This window comes from Pyrus communis, chromosome 1 (assembly GCF_963583255.1).
Source record: "Pyrus communis chromosome 1, drPyrComm1.1, whole genome shotgun sequence".
Taxonomy (NCBI): domain Eukaryota; kingdom Viridiplantae; phylum Streptophyta; class Magnoliopsida; order Rosales; family Rosaceae; genus Pyrus; species Pyrus communis.
Window position 1 is genome coordinate 17306514 of NC_084803.1, and position 17555 is coordinate 17324068.

At 35.8% G+C, this 17555-nt stretch overlaps 2 protein-coding genes across 2 annotated transcripts; both read right to left on the bottom strand.

Moving 5' to 3' along the window:
• Positions 1-8437: 8437 nt before the first annotated feature.
• LOC137729697 (uncharacterized) lies at positions 8438-10544 on the bottom strand. Its single transcript, XM_068468708.1, has 3 exons — positions 10253-10544; positions 9589-9930; positions 8438-9119 (listed from the first exon to the last, which is right to left on the bottom strand). Exons 1-3 carry the CDS (start codon positions 10538-10540, stop codon positions 8637-8639), a joined length of 1113 nt encoding a protein of 370 aa, XP_068324809.1. The 5' UTR covers positions 10541-10544; the 3' UTR covers positions 8438-8636.
• Positions 10545-12645: 2101 nt separating this feature from the next.
• On the bottom strand, positions 12646-14911 carry LOC137747081 (probable polyol transporter 6). The gene is made up of 2 exons (XM_068487094.1): positions 14529-14911; positions 12646-14343 (listed from the first exon to the last, which is right to left on the bottom strand). The coding sequence occupies exons 1-2, from the start codon at positions 14662-14664 to the stop codon at positions 12965-12967; spliced, it is 1515 nt and encodes a 504-aa protein (XP_068343195.1). The 5' UTR covers positions 14665-14911; the 3' UTR covers positions 12646-12964.
• Positions 14912-17555: the final 2644 nt, after the last annotated feature.

A 17555-nucleotide genomic window follows, 5' to 3' on the forward strand; every position in this document is an offset into this window, starting at 1 on the left:
ATTTAAAAATAAATTTTAAAATGGCAAGAGAGTCTCTCAAAATCCATTCAAATCTTTAGTCAAAGTCCATAAGAATTCTTTCAAATCTTTAATCAAAATCCATAAGAATCCTTAAAAATTCATTTGAAAGTTGTAAGGATTATACAATCCTTTGAAATTTGTCACTTAAAAAAGTCTTTTAAAATCCTATGAAATCCAAATTGACTACACTCCCCTAGTATTAGGGTTGTATTCATCTTTACTTGGAAGTGAGAAGTGAAAGGTCTTAGGTTCGATTCTCGCCAATGACAAATTTAAACCACATTAATTGGCTACTAATGTGAGGCTAAGTCCATTCCCTCTCCTCCCTTTAATGTAGATAATATCGTTTGTTAAAAAAATTGCAAAAGAGATGAGGCCTATTGCAAAAGAGATGAGGCCTAAATCACAACAACACCCGAAACAGAAAATCAAAAATGAAGCCCATAAACGTTTGACATCACAAAAATTCACATTGAGGTTCCATTACTAATCGTATAAAATATCTACATGCGTCTAATTTCATAGGTGGCTAAGCTAAGAAAAATATTTATATTAATTAGTTGGCCACTAGAGTATCTAAACCCTTGACATAGTGTTAAAGCAATTGATCCTCTGGGTTCGATTCAGCCGAAATGTGACAATGAACTAAAAATCTACATCCTTAGTTAAAACACCCGAACTAAATTTTGAAGTTCAAAATAAATAAATTAATGACAATATCGATATAATTAGTAGTAAATTTTCAAAGTCTTTGAAACATTAACATGATATCACGACGATCCTTCTTTCAACTCGAATTGGAAAAAGAGATAAAAAAAACTGTGAAGCTCTAAGTTAAGATACGCAAATCAAATCCCTAAAATCCAAAATAAAAGAGGACATTCCACATGCACCTACTATGATAGTCATCATGTTAAACCTGATCGCAGTAAATACTTCAGTTGAATGATTGAATTTATGAAAGAGAATAAACCTTTCATAGAATATCTCATCCCTACTAAGTGTATTGGTTGTTAGATTAGAATCAGTATTAGTGGGGTCACTGTCACTAGTTGTTAGATTAGAATGAGTATTAGTGGGGTCACTGTCACTAGTTGTTAGATTAGAATCAGTATTAATTAGTTAGGGATTACTATCATGTGAACTTTTTTAGGGTGCCCGAGAATACAACACAAAACACTAAATATCATGACATAATTGGTTATATTATTTTTTTAAGTTTTTAATCAATTATATTATTATATTTCGTGTGAACCATGTTCTTAGAACATTGAAAAGTCTATTCACTGTTATGCACGAGACGGAAAAGAATAAACAAACAGTCTACAAGAAACTACCACGGTGGTCAGTAGTTGAAGATGAATTCTAGACTCTTGTTTCACATAGCACGTCCTCGGTTCTATTCTTGACGTTGTAAATCACAAGATAATGATCAGGATGAGGTTGAAATGCCCTGTGAGCTTTCTTGACCTCCGAAAAAATGAACTGCAATGGCGATGTCAACGATTGGTCCTTTTTAAAAAGAAAAGAAAAACAATCTGAAGAAGAAAAAGTCCGAGTTTGCTATACTCAGGAAAATCTCAATCAATTCAAAACTTTCTCGGCATCGTAAGAAGAACAAGTTACAAAAAAACCGACTGAAGGAAAAACAAAAACAAGCAATCCATATCTTTTACAATATTTTTCATTCAAAACACCAGCAGTAATTAAATGACAAAAGTATTTAATCACCAGCTAAAAAGGTGCTGAGACAATCTCCCTGGGTCCTCGTGGTCTTCTGTAATAATATTCCGAGTACTCAGGCTCCCCAACTGAAGCCATCATCATTTCATCACCACTTTGCTGGATCGAACTAACTACTGGCTCCAAACCCTGCATAATTAATAATAATTTAGTTAATTTAAATCTTGGTCTCTAATATTGTTATAAAATATTTATTCAAAAAATTATTGAAAGGGTTTTTTCAACCACAACAAACCTCTGTGAAAATGCGCATTGCTTCTTCTATATTCTTTGTATTCACCACATACTTAGCTGCCTCCTGCACGATATCACCGCACTTATAAATTACAAACCCATAAAAAGTAAGATAATTTAAAAAAAAAAAAAAAAAAATTCAAACTCATAATTCCAATTTTCATTCCATATACTGTAGCAAAAAGGGATAAAGAAATGATCTTGTATTCGCCATATAAAACCTCGTGTACTTTACTCTCTTCCTTCTGCTTAATACAAGAGTCTTATACGGTAAATAGTAAATCGTCCCGTTTTTGCCATCAGGAAAGAACTATTCTTGCCAAGGAGGAGCATATACGCATGTCTCAAAAACCCAGAAAAGAATTAACATAAGTACCCTTGCAAATTCAATTTGGTCCATTCCCAACGTTTTTGGCTCGGTTTCTATGGATGGTTTCCTATCAATCCGAATTGGTGCAGCCTCCATTTTCTTAATAGTGAGAGAGACAAGACCGAAAGACATAGAGAGAGAAACAGAAAGATTTAGTGAAAGAAACAGAAATTTTCTTTTGCTTTCTGGGAGCTGGGAGACAGAAACAGAAGCGTAACGATTGATATCTGATGAAGAAAACGAAGTATTGTGAAGGGAAGTGTTTATAAAAACTCTGCATTTTCATTTGGTAGGTCGTGACTCATTGACTGGTTGACCCCAGTGAGCCACTGCACGGATGAGCAAGATCACCACGTAACGTTACGTGGCCAGTAATACACCGCGAAATTCGAGTACGTGGCATTGGGAGCATGAGGTTGCCCCACGTGGCAGCTGTTGGTTACCTCCTCCTTATGCTGAAACTCTGGGATGGCCGTGATCCCCACATTTTTTTTCCAAATGGGGTAACTTATGGCGGTTTTCTTGGGGACACATGTCGGCGTGGAGAGATTTTTTTAATGTAATCATCACACGGTGTAGTATATCATGTATAATTATATAAATGGTATAATATGTGTGTTAAAAAGTTAATAACTTAAAAAATAAAAAATTTCATCAATTATATAAAAACACTTAGTATATCATTCGTATTTCCATCACACCTTAAAATTTCTCAACGTGGTGCTGCACCATACAGTGGCCAACCAGGGAGGACCACGAAGGCGTTTCGTTTGCCTCAAAAGTAACGGATTTGATTCAGGAATATAAGAATATATTCGATGGAAAGTTATAGCCACTTTATTTTTAAAATTTTTATTCGACTTATTTTCAATTATAACACGTGTGTTGTGATATCGTTGTTGTCAATAACTATCAAATAAATTTTTGGGTAAAATGTAAAAAACGACTTTAATTATTAGTCTCACGACATTTTCATACTTCATTTTTTTAAAATGATAATATCATATCTTATCTTACGAATTTGTGTCAATGTCATACCTCTATCAGTTTTTCTGTTAATTTCTCAGTTAAATGCTGATGTGGCTTGATTCAGGATCCACTTTCTATTAAAAAAATAATAAAATATTATTAAAAACTAATAAAAATCATTTAATATTATTTAAATATTAAAATGATAAAGAAAAGTTAAAAAAAAAAAAAAAACCAAACAAAACTTCCCCTCTGTGCGCCCTCTCTCTTCTCCCTCATCCTCATCTCCATTCATCTTCTTCCTACCACCTGCTTCAACCCAGAAAAAAAGAAAAAAAAACACAAAACAAAACAAAACTTTGTCCCTCCCCCCCCCCCCCGGGCACCCTCTCTCTCCTCCCCCATCTTCATCTTCTTATTCCTACCTGCTGCAACCCAGAAAAAAATAAAAAATAAAAAAAACTTTGTCCCTTCCCCCTGCCCTCTCTCTTCTCCCCCATCTTCATCTTCTTTCCTCTTCTTCCCTCTATTTGTTGCAACCCGGGGAAAAGAAAAAAAAAAAAAACAAACAAACAAACAAACAAAACTTAATACACAAAACTTTGTCCCTTCCCCCCTCCCTGCACCCTCCCTCTTCTCCCCCATCTTCATCTTCTTTCCTCTTCTTCCCCCTATCTGCTGCAACCCAGAAAAAAGAAAAGAAAAGAAAAGAAAAAAAAACGAATTGTCTTCCCTTGCACCCACCCTCGACACCCAACCTCGCACACACCATCTTCCCTCCTCTACACACCCCCCTCCTTAAATCCACACTCATTCCCCTCTTTTTCTCCGTGCCCATGTTCTCCACCTACGGAATCGGCCTAGCGAACGAGATTTGTTTTTGTTTTTGTTTTTTTTTTTCTTTTTCTTCATCCTCCTTCTTGTTCTTTCTAGGTTGCAGGGGGTTGGATTTTTTTTTTGGTGGGGGGGGGGGAATGAATTGGGTTGGGGTTTTATTTTTTATTTTTTTCTTCTTCTTCTTCTTCTTCTTCTTCCTCATTCTCCTTCTTCTTCTTCTTCTTCTTCTTCTTCTTCTTCTTCTTTGGGGGGGGTTGGGGGTTGATGGGTTTTCAAATTTTTTTTTTTTTTTGTTGAAGATTAAGGAGGGAAGAAGATGAAGATGGGGAGAGAGAGATGGGGGGAGGGGGGGTGGAAGGGACGAAAGGTTTTTTATTTTATTTTATTTTTTTTTAACCTTTCTTTATTATTTTAATATTTAAAAATATTAAATGATATTTTTTTTCAGTTTTTTTAATATTTTTTAAATTTTTTAATAGAAATTGGGGTCTGGATCAAGCCACGTCAGCATTTAACTGACAAATTAACGGCAGGCTAACGGAAGGTATAACATTGGCACAATTTCGTAAGATGAGGTATGATATTGTCAATTTTAAAAGATGAGGTATGAAAATGTCGTGAGACCAATAGTTGAGGTAGTTTTTTGTACTTTACCCTAAATTTTTTATAGAATGCTTTATAGCACAGAATATTGAATGGTCATACATTAATACATGTAAAAAATAAAGGGAATTGTTATTGGCACTTCAAAAATCTCATTCTACACTCCAAACTTTCTATAGTTGGAAAGAAAAATACACTTGTGAGGATTGTAGAATGAGATTTTTGGAGTGTCAATAATACTTCCCAAAATAAATATCGCGGAAATGAAAAGGCTTTATTGGATATTTAGGTATACAACAAAAGACAGGATTAAACACGAGGATATCTTGGAGAAATTATGAATGGCTCATTGAAGATAAGATGAGAGAAAATCAGTTAATTAACGTGTGTCACGCTCAAAACTTGTAGGTTAAAAAACTAAAATAATTAGTCATTGGTGGGTGTGGAATCGAAGTTATAATGAACTCACCCTTAAAAATAGGCTACGTCCATTTTATTGCTTATAATATATTGATTTCAAAGATTACAAGTAGTGCTAGGGTAAAGACAATAAATCTCTTCTTTCAATTGTCCGACCCCATTACAAGAGTTTCACACCCCTTTATATACGCCCTTAGTGAACCCAAAAAACCTTGGGCTCACCTACCTTTACTTTTCTGTCATTTAATGAGCCATTGAAATAGGCTTGCTTGCTAATAACATTTTCCACTATTGGTCGATATTCGCCGATGAAGTGACATTCACTCGGTCGAAAATGCACATCCTTCTAGCTCAATGTGTGACGAGCAACCTGCTTGGCCTTGATAAATCAACGATGCCATTCCTGAGCAATGACCTGACTGCCTTTACGTACCATCCTGGACTCCTGCTTTTGTTTGGTGGTTGACATGTGGCTTGACTGGTGTCTGAGTAGGCCTGCTCCTAAAGTTTTGTGCCATTAAGTTGTCGGTCACCCCCACGTATCTTTGGCGGTGATAAAGTACTTAATGTCGTTCGTCGGATGAGGCTGGTGAGTGGTTGGTTATAGCACTTGGACATGCCTCATTTTGATTCTACTGGGTCTTGGTCTTCCTATTCTTCTTTGGCCTTTGAATTTTATTGGGCTTTTGTAGTCTGTTTTCCGGCGTGTACTATTTTGAAGGTCGAAAATGTGGTTTAAACATGTGAGCAGAAGACCTACAACTATTCTGGTTAGGAAATGTGATTATGAGATAGAGGCTTAGGGCAATAAGGTTAAAGGAAAACCTAGGAAGACTTGGAAATAGACATTAAGACAAGACATGGAGTATTTAGATCTTACAAAAGACTTGGCGCATAATCGAGCACAATAGCGTTGTAGGATTCATACAGTTGACCCCACTTACTGGATAAGGCTTTGTTGTTGTTGTTGTACATGCTCTTTACCAAATCTCATTTTAGCTTCTACACTACATATTGACTTACTTTACGACCTACAGTTTTCTTCATGTCCACTTTACCCCTACATTATGTATGGTCTTACTTGCACTCTTCCTCAATTTCTTATTTACCCGATTTCGTCAAATAAGTTAAAATTAGCCATCAATTGTGCTAACAATGGCATGTACAATTTAGTCTTTTCAACTATGTTGGTAAGATCCTGGAGTGTAAGGATGTGGGGTAAATTGAAATAGGTTTGATTTCTCCAGATTAAAATAAAATAAAATAAGAAAGAGGATAGCGATAGGAGTAGAGATTCTCATGATAGAACTCTTCGAATCTTTGTAAAAAGGTCCAAAAACATTAATTTAATTCACGAATCTTGAAATTGAACATTCTCTTATATTATCTCTTAATCTGAATAATTAAGACCTAGTTTGAGTTTAACCCACCTAACATTCTAGACAACCAACGTATTTGAAAAGACTAAATTTTCTATGCCACATTAGTACAATTAACAACTCTTTAAACTTATTTGACGGAATAATGTAAATGGGACATTAAGGAAAAATGCAGATGTTAAAGTAAGACAATATAGAGTATAGGAGGTAAAGTGAAACACAAATGAAGAGTGCACATGGTTAAGTGAGTCAATATAAATATAAAAAAATAAAGTGAGATTTGGTGGATAATATATGTGTCATAACTAAAAATAAGTTTTTTTTTTTTTTTTTTTTTTTTTTTTTTTTTTTTTTTTTTTTTTTTCAGAGTAACCTTAATGGATGAGACAAAAATAAAACTTATGACTAACTTGATAAAAATTCGAGTTTATGCAACAGATCAACCATCTATGTTGATGGTAGATATTGTGTAAATTCACATCCTCAAACTCTAGATACAAAGCTGCCCCCTCAAACGCTAGATACAAAGCAGCCCTCTAAAATTTGGTGAACAGGAACTCGTATTTCATGTGATATTAGTTGAATAGTTTTTATTTTATTTTATAGTACTGTGACAATGGATAAATACAACAAACGATGGACTTGCATTTTATTCAGACATCGATAAAATTTTGAAAGTGATTTCAACTCAATTCAAAGAAAAGAGCGCCCCATACTATAATTACAAACTAATTTTTATCCTCAAAAAAACAAGTCACAAATCAAGTTGGGAAACTCGTACGAAATAGTGTCCCATTCCTCGCTAATTCCGTATCTAGCTAACTCATGGTGACGTGATTGCTTCTCTATGATCATGATTCAATTTATAAACTTTGAAGAAGGCCTCTAGCACAAGAGATGGTCTTTGACATGGCACCCGAATTGTAGTTGGTGCGTGAGAAAAGTGAAATCAAAGAATAAGTCAAGATTAGCATGACATATCAGGAGTATTGTAAGGTTGTCGGGGCCCAAAATTTCTCCCAGCACAGTTAATAACGGGCCTACAATGAAGATCTTCTTCCACCACTTGCATGGCTGGTAGTGAAAGCGTTAATGGTTGAATAGCTAAACTCTCTGAATTTTGAGGCGCTAAAATTTAAGAAGCTTCTAAATAGTATGTAACTTTGGGAGTTTTATACAGGCTTTAAAGAATAAGCTAGCGGAATTTATGAGACCAACCACTTTTCTTTTTTATTTCTTTGGTCGGAAAATAAAATTTTCATTAAAAATAGAGAAAATTACACAAAATGCTCACTGTATCAATCTTTTTACAATGCAACCAAATGCTCACAAAATGAACAATCAGATTTAGGGCTGGTTTTTGAAGAAAATGCTTTTTTTTTTTTTTTATTATTTTTTTTTATTATTTTTTTTTATTATTTTTTTTTATTCTAAAAGCACTTCAAGTGTTTTTCTAGGTTTTACTTGTATTTTACTAGATATTGATTCCAAAAACATTTTCAAAAAAAAAAAAAAAAAAAAAAAAAAAAAAAAAAAAAAACTTTGAGCTATTTTAAAAGCACTTCCAAACGAGCTTTTAAACATTGAGATTTAAAGCTACTACAAGTGTTACTTATTACTATGGTCTAATAGCATTCCTCTTCACTTGTAAGTGAGAGACCTTATGTTTGATTCTCAAGCGAATTTAAACTGCATTATTGCTAACCCATTGTCTAGCTAAGTCGACATTTTTCCTTCAATGTAGATAATATCATTTGTTCATAAAAACAGAAGAAAAAGAACACTATTGCAAAATAGATATTTTACGGTTATAAATTTGAACCATTCAATACTACGGGAAATTATAACCACACCCTTTTATATGCAAAGCCAATTAACGTACAAACAAAATTTCAATTCAATTATGCAGCTTAAAAAAAATTGTTTTTACAAAATCTTTTCATCACTTGCCATACGTGTATCACTTCCACGCTCACTAGTATTTACACATTTTTTAATTTTTCTTTCAGCTATCTCTTTGTAAATTAAAAACAGAAACAAAATTTCTCATATCAAATCAACTATCCTTGCTTCATTTCAGCAGGGGGCATAAAGCTCTCCATTGTCAAACCCCATATATTAAAATCCACCTCATCAATCTTCCACGTTTCCTCCATCTCCCTCTTGTGGTTTGCAGATTGCTCACCATATCTGAACACCTTAACCCTAGTCCTCCCACTATGAGCAATGTTGATGCCGTCGACGTACTTGTAATCTTGTATGACCGACTCGGTGCTCGTCTCCCAAAACACATCCGTGTCGTCCCCTTTGTTTTTCATGCTAAGTAGCCTTGAGTCCTCAAATTTCACCAGTAGACCCGATCGCTGGCTAAAATATCCCCATATTGTGTGGTGAATTATCTCATAGTTTGGACCACTCTGTGCCTCACGAATTGCTGGACTTGTTTCTAGCTTGAGGATGAAGCAATCGTCGTCGTGGATGATCTTCTCACCGATGCACATTGCATCTGCGAATAGATTGGCCGTGGCCCTTGGGTCTAAACCCTGCATATGTTCACGTCGAATCAGTTCTCAATGCCATGAAATTAGTTACCCTACTGAACAGTTTTTAAGAAATGTAGCAAAAACAAATATTTAAGAAGAAAATCTTCACACATTTACTCACCACTGCGTCTGTCAATGGGATCCCACTTGTATTGACAAATTAATTCTATCAGATATGTGGATCTATTTAGTATAGATTTTGTTTTGTTACATTATAGAAATTTGAATCCTAAACCTAGCTAGCCTGCTTATACCACGTCACTAGGCTAATTCCATTTGCTTATATAATACAAATTTTGAGGTACGGGTTCAAGATTAGTTTTATGCACTTTAATTGAGATTCTGTGGCGGATTCACGTACGCGAGTGGCATGTCTGTTTGAGACGAATTTCCGTAAATGTGGTGCAAATAGTTTTGTTCTCGTTCCTACAAGAAATCAGAATATGTTGAAGAATATATGTATATGTACCTGTAGAAAACGGCGCAAAGGTCTAGGTGGGCCTTGAGAGACGGCTGTTTGTTGGTTAGAGGAATGCCTCCATGAAAGCTTGCCATTGCTTCCACAGATAACCTTGCAGCCGGACACAACAAGTTCTAAGCACCACAAGTCCGGATCCTTTTGCCACAGCACGAAACCACCCCTCTCGGCTGAGCTCCTTTTCACCTCAACGCTCACGTCCCCTTGGTGAAAATCCGATGCACTGATCTTTACCTCGCCGGTCACACACATGCTGGTCACCGAGTTCAGTGCTGGTTGCCCTCCGGTTGCTGCTGTGTACTGTTGCACGATGTATTTGGCTGTTGAAGCTTGCTGTAACATATTGAGTAGAATTATTGTGATTATTTCAAGCATAGGAAGTGATCTTCAGATTCTTATTATTGTGTTGGAACTATTGCACGATGTATTTGAATGTTGATTCTTTCTTTATTTATTTACAATACGTATATTCTCTTTAGGTATTCATTCGAACGAATTGTCTCAACTCGTATTAGTTAGAGATTTTGTCAATAATATTAATGTAATAAGTAAAGGTGGTGGATGCCTTATAACCATGCATTTTCAGCAACAACAATAGAAATCCGTAACAAAGTATAAGAAATTAATGACTATGAAAAGGATCGATGATTCTTACGATGGAAGAATCTCTAACTGGACGATGGACGGAATGTCCCAATTGAACTTGAAGAGGGATGAGAGGAGAGCCAACAAGGTAAAGCAAGAACCGCAGCTCGTTTAAGCGTCCAGCGATGACCGGCGCAGACCATTTGTCGGAAGTTTGAGCCTTCATCCACGTTAACATGTTCTGCCATCGCAAATGCACATTGCTTCCCATACTCGTGAACATCTCTTCTGGTATGGGGACCTCAAGAACCGTCTCGAGGCCATCTTCTTTATCAATATTTGGACAAAGCTTCCTCATGTGTATTACGATCTCATAAAAGAGAGAAGGGAAAAGGAAAAAAAAAAGAAAGAGACTTAGAGTCAAAGGGCTTAATTAAAACGCCTTGCTCTCCTTCCTCAAACCTGATGAGGGAAAAGAGGGAACTAAGTGGAGAGAGTGGAGATGGTGAGAGGATGGGAATGGATGTGAATTTGCCAGAGGTTCTCCTTGCTTGTAGGTGTCATGTGGGCAAGATTAGATGGATTTGATTTGTTAACTTTCTATTTTAGGTGCATAGTTAAGCTAAATTGAATAACAAATAATTGTATTCTTACTAGTCAGAAAATTCGCATTGCTATAGTCTAACATGTCCACTTGAACAATTGTATATCTGTGTCTTTAAATCCTTCAAATTACAAAACCATTCTCGTCTCATTTTAATAGAAGTAAATGATTATGAGGTGACAAGAAATTATTGACATACATACAGAGCTTCACCTAATTTTCTGTTCAAATTATAAAAAAATTTATCCAAAATGATTCCTGAAACTACCATGACTCATCACAGTGACTCATGCGATTTAAAATCAATAGAGGTGATTCTTGAGATTATTCACCGTCACTCATTTTGATCTTTTTATGAAAAATCTTCATTAAATTGAGGATATTTTTGTCAAATTAACACTTTCCTTTGAAATGATGATTTCTTCAATTTAATGGAGATTGTTCACAAAATGACCGATTGACATAGAACAATCTCAAATTATTTTGGCTAAAAAGCCAAATTTATATGGCAAATTGCTATCCATTGCTTTTTTTACTGCATTCCAACACCATTTGCAACGTCAAATTTAGAATCATCATCACAAGTGTTTCTACAGAAAAGCATTTCCATCATCACAAGTGTTTCTACAGAGAAGGATTGTGGCAGTTTCTTCTCTTTTCGTTATGCTTTTTCCTTTGTGCTTTTTCTACTGTGTTTTCCCTTTTTTCTATCAATCATGTTTAGTCTATTCTCTACAATCCTTTGGCATCCCTTTTTCCGAGTCATTTTCAATTTGATTTGTAGCCACTTTTCATCTCAATTTGTTTCTATTTATCGAGTTGGTGTGTCAAATTTCGGTGTTTTCACTGATTTGGCTGTCATCTACACCATCACCTTCTCTCTCTGTGCCTTTGGTAGCGTTGCATGTGGATCTCCATAGGCTTCATGGCTGGTTTTTTTCCTGCTTGTGGTTACGATTGAAGAGATGTTCTTGGCTGATGGAGGCGATTGGGGTGGGGATGCTTTGTCGGAAGCATGGAATCGGGCTAGACGAGATTTTTTGGTGTGGAAACAACTGTAGCAAAGTTGTAGGTTGTTCTCGGTTTTTTTCTGGTTTGGGCTCAACCTTTGGTTGGGCTTTTTCTGCTTTTTGGGCTAGTCGTTTTTGGTTTGTATATTTTATCTGTGGGCCAGGGATTTGTAAGTTTGTGTTGTTTGTTTAATAAAGGTTTTTTATTTTAGTTGACCAAAAAACAGATCTTCGTTTGGTCTCTTCCCTGACATGCAAAAATAGAAAGAGAAAAAAAAAAACGGAAGGCCCAAGCGACCAGAAAAATGCCTGCAAACATAATGAAGGAAATTGAGATTTCTTCACCGTAAAATTCATTGAAAATATGAAAAGTAAACAACTACTTATAAGGCTATAAGCAATGTAAGATCCATTCTCTTCTGATGTGGATTTTTCTCAACACTTTCATGTCAAATTTTCAAGCTGACCACATAGACAACACTAATCGGATGATGTGGAGCATGTGTAGCCGTTGGTTTCACACATGGAACAACATGTTCTGAGACCATGAAGAAAGTTGAGGTTCCACCATAAAACTAATTGACAATACTATGAGAAACTCAACTACTTATAAATAAATGTAAAATTTTTTTTTCTCGATGCATGATTTCTCTCAACACATACCAATAATATCTCCCTCCTATATAGAGTAGTTAATTTGTTTTGTTTGAATTGTCATCCCAAAAAATAAAGCAAGGTGAATTACGGAATTTGGCCTTTAATCTAGTAGTGCGAATTGGAATCTTTTGCTATATAAGCAAAGATTGTAATCACCTTATAATTAAGCTTTTGAATACAACATAAAATCTCTTTCACTACATCATTGCAATTGGTAAAAGCATAACATAATCAATACATTAAATATACTAATTAATGAATAACTGTAGGTAAGTGGTGGATTGACCTAGTGTATAGGGGCTTTTTTTTTTTTTTTTCAATTCACTGTGCTCTGGGTTGAAGTTCTCTCCGTCGCTTTAGTCTAGTAACATAATAATATTGCTTGTAATAAAAAAAAACCCGACAATTATAGATCTTGATAATGTATTGACACACACACATTCCAAATTCCAAGTTCCACTAATTTTATCCCCAAACTAGTCATGTTCTACACATTACTTCTTGAACACATTCATACAGTATCATTTCTAGACCTACTAGCATCACTAGTTTTGCTGAAAACCATTTCCATCTCTTCCAAGGATCTTCCCTTGGTCTCTGGCAAGAAGAAAAAGAAAAATATCCAGGCTAAAACAGCTATGCCTGCAAACATAAAGAAGGCCCCTCCAATTGTAATTGCCTTGTAAATTGAAATGAAGCTCATAGAAACTGTTGCATTCATAAGCCTATTCACAGCCACCCCAATACTGGAACCTTGTGCCCTAAGCTTCAAAGGAAAAATCTCAGTACTGTAAACCCATGTTATGGGCCCCAGCCCAATTGAGAAGAATGCCACAAACACATATACTGCCACAATACTGAAGCTTAGAGCCCAAGTCAGCTTCTCTTTGGACTGCTCAGCCATGGTCAAACCAAACCCTAAACCTGTTAGGGCTATAATCATGGCACCAGTGCTGGTCAACAGTAGGCGCCTTCTCCCAGCTTTGTCAAGGAACAGTGTGGCTACACATATAAACACAGTTTTTGTGAGTCCAACTCCAACTGTGGCAAGCAATAACTTGTCTTTGCCAATGATCCCAGCTTTTTTGAATATTCTTGGACTATATAACACAACAGCTTCTATCCCCGTCGCATGCTCAAAAAAGTGGATTCCAATCGCTGCAATTAAAATCCGGCGGACGGCGGGCGTTGGCCTCAAAAATAGTTCTTTCCAAACCCCTTCACCCCTAGTGGTGTTACTGACCTTCACCACATCTTCGTTGCAATTTTTGTTGATTCCAGCAGCAACCAAGATATCGCGAAAACGGTGCTCAGCTTCTTGTTTGGAATTAGAAACTAGTAACAAAGTTTTCTTGGCTTCTGCTAGCCTACCTTGCATCACCAACCATCTTGGGGACTCGGGCATTTTGAGAATCCCAAAAGCTAAGACAATTGAAGGAAGTCCAGCAACTCCTAGCATCAATCTCCATCCGAGTTTCAAAGTGAATTTTCCAAACAAATAATTTGATACATACCCTAGTAAGATTCCAAGACTTATGCAAAGCTCTGGGAGCGCGGTTAGACGGCCTCTTGATTTGGCAGATGAAATTTCTGCAGAGTAAACTGGAGCAATCATTAGTGCAAAACCTACACCGACACCAGCAGTGCACCTCCCAGTCATTAGGACTGCATAGTTTGGACCATACCCCATTAGCACTGCACCTATTAAGAAAATAATGGAGGCTAGAACAATAGTGTAACGCCGACCGATGTAATCAGATGTTCTTCCAGCGGCTAGGGATCCCACTAGAGCACAAATGTTTAGTATTCCTGCAAGTACTTCAACTTGTACATCGTTGATTTTGAGGTCTTCCTTGATGAAGATCATGGCTCCACTCATCACACCAGTATCTAGATTGAGAAAGAAATTGGTTTTCATGATTACCACATTCATAAATTGTTGGATCATGCGTTCTTGTTTAATTAAAATATAATTAAGGGAAAACCAAATTGTTTACAAGCCAATTGATCTAATTAAGGGGGGTATTGAACTACAAACATAACAGATTAAAAGAAAATTGTGAAATGTAGCATACCATAGCCAAATATAATGGATATAATGGAGGCTACCACAGCACAAGCACAAGCAATCTTGTTGATCCTTTCCGGTGTTTCGCAGCTTTCACCACTGCCCTCCACCTCCATCAGGGATGTAGTAGTATTCTTCGGCATAGCTGCGCTTGTCTGAGTATTCTAGCTTGTAGTGTGTGTTCGTCACAATCTATATCTAGGTACCACTAACCAATATTATGTCTCTCTTCTATAACAATTATTCTTCACTAGGAATCATTCATGAATAAGATAAGGGTACTGTGTATGAAACTTTCCCTGGATAATATAATATCGTCAATTGGATATAAAATCTCAGATGCATGAACACACAAAGAAATTTTAGGAAGGATGGACAGGAGAAACTTATGTGTCACTCTGGCTACACAGATTAGCTTTATATAGGAGTAAAATAGGCCAAGTTTGGAATTCATGCAATAAAGAGTATTTTAAAGGTAGGAACAATATTGGAAACACCATGTGGGAAATGGATAGCCTTCAGTATGGCAGCAAAATCGTGACAAACTTGAATTGATAAACTGGTATGTATTTCTCTCGGTTAGTGTGATAAAAACACGCTTTAAATTAAAACCAAATTTGTTCAAAGTTAGGCCGCTTTTGCTAGTAGTTTTCACTTTCAGAAGCATGATCATTAAACCACGACGAGGAAAATGCCTAGTTGAACAAAAATACTTACAGCGCATTGATAGGTCACTTGTTTAGTCGGCCAAATCCACCAGCTTGATGTGCCATTGACCAAGGCAGCTTTAGATTCTAATACAGACATTTGGAAAAAGAGAAAAACACAAGATCTTAGTTATAAATTTGGATAAGAACTCTTGGTAGGATCGAATAAGTTGGTATTTCAAATTTGTGGTACTATAGAGTACCAGCTGTGGTACTAACTTATCAAGTGGGTTGGGCGGTGAAATAGGCTATAGTGTATTTTGTTGTGTCACGCATTATCAAATTTTGTTTATACACATGCAAAAAGAACAGAAAATCGGATATAATTCTAAGATTATTAGGAATAATCCGGATTTGCTATATTCCATTTAGGTCTAACTTTCTTTCCAATTTAACAATTTTCCGTTTTCAGCGGATGAATCAACCTTTTTTTTTTTTTTTTGTATGGATAAGAGTTAAAATGTTGTTTTATAAGACATTTAAATTGAAGACGAATTAATTGTAAAATAAAATTTTGATTCAATTTATCTTAGTTTTCAAGTATTTTTAGTTTCCATCTAAGGTTGCTAATTTTGAATAATATGTGATCGTGTAACTCTTTTGGATGTGATCATGTAACTCTTGTGATTCGTCTCCATCTATTTGGTTTTTCACTCACCTTTTAGAGATTTTTTGTTTGCTGCACCAGATTCAATTTAGCCTTAAAATTATCTCTAATCCCTAACCCTAACAACTGCTTAGATCTCCTTCCTTTATGCATGACACAAGTGCTCTCCTCTACCCTCCCAGTCCACAAATCCTCCACTTGTTTGCTAGATGTTTGCTTTCGATTGAGAAGTCTCTTTTGGCCCTTGTATTTGCTGCCCACCTCGAGAGCGAGTCATCACTCACTCTAATGAAGGTGTGCAAAATCAATCAATTTGAGCTGGTTGGGTCTTTGCGCTGCCTCATTCTACGATTTTGATGGTGTTTAATTTCTTGTTTGCTGGCATCGGAAGTTTTCTCTTGTTCCTCAGGTGGTGGATATGGTTGCTGGTATTGGCTGCTTATTTCATTTGTTGTGTATCTTAGAGGTAAATTTGTGTATTATTTGTGCATCTTTGTTGTTGTGAAAATAGGGATTAAATTTGTTCTTCATTTGAGACTTATTTGCAGTTGTGGTATTAATTTATGGCCCTTGTGTTTTGTTGGTACTGATCGTGTATAAGAATGACCTGAACGGCGAATTTGTGAGGTATATAGTGGTTGTGGCGAAGACAACTTCCGTCAACTGACGGAACCTAATTGAGTCATCATGTGCTTTGTTTGGGCTTCTTTGTCCACTTGGCCTACTAGCAGCTTTTCTTTAAGCTTATCTCATTTAACATTTTCATGTTCGATAAAAAAAAAAAAAAAACTCTTTGTTTTGATGCAATACCTTTTTTTTTTTTTTTTTTTTAAATTGTAGCCATTCAAAAATTTTCTACGAGAGTTTATACTTCCTCATAAACAGGAAGGTGAGAATCGAACAACACTCACCCAAGTTTTTGTTATAATGATTAATGAAGATTTATCCATAAACTATACCATAATTTTGCAGAACAGAGAGAGAGAGAAAAAAAAAAAAAGAAAAAAAAAAAAAAAAGAAGGTATTTAGAGCTTGATCAAATCTGTTGAACTAGCTTTTTAATCCCGCAAATCAAACCTACTGAACAATGTGACAACAATATATATCATGTGTCAAAAAGCACGACAAAAGATATATGGTAATTAGGTAAGATGTCATTTGACTGATCAAACCAGGAAATTAGTTGCAAACTTGACCAATAATCTTGTTCCAGTTTTATGTAGCACCAATAAACTTGACCAATAAGGCAATAACGTTCTGTATTTTGTTCAAACTTTCCGACCGAGCAAACGATGTGCAATGTAAACGAGAATAGGTTAAAATTGATACGAGTTGAGATTTGGGCCCAGAGACAACATGTCTTAAGATATGTTCTGTCATGTATATTAGCCCAAATGTAGAAGAGACAAAAATTAAAGTAAGCTCAAACTTTTTACGAGGGGAAGTTTTCCAGTGTGAATATTGTGCAATCACGTAATATTATTCGTATATTATGTTATAAAATGTATATTGTTGTTGTCTATTTTATCTAACAGGAAGAGAGAGGGTCAGCGGCAGAGAAAGTGATTGTATAGAGATGTGTTTGTAGGAATGTAGGAGAATGTGGTGTTATTCCTCCTACGTAGTGCCTTTATTTATAGTAATAAAGGAGAGAAAAAATCCTTCATCCTCAAGGAATAGAAGTCATAATAGGAAAGGATAACTAGAATGAAATCTAATC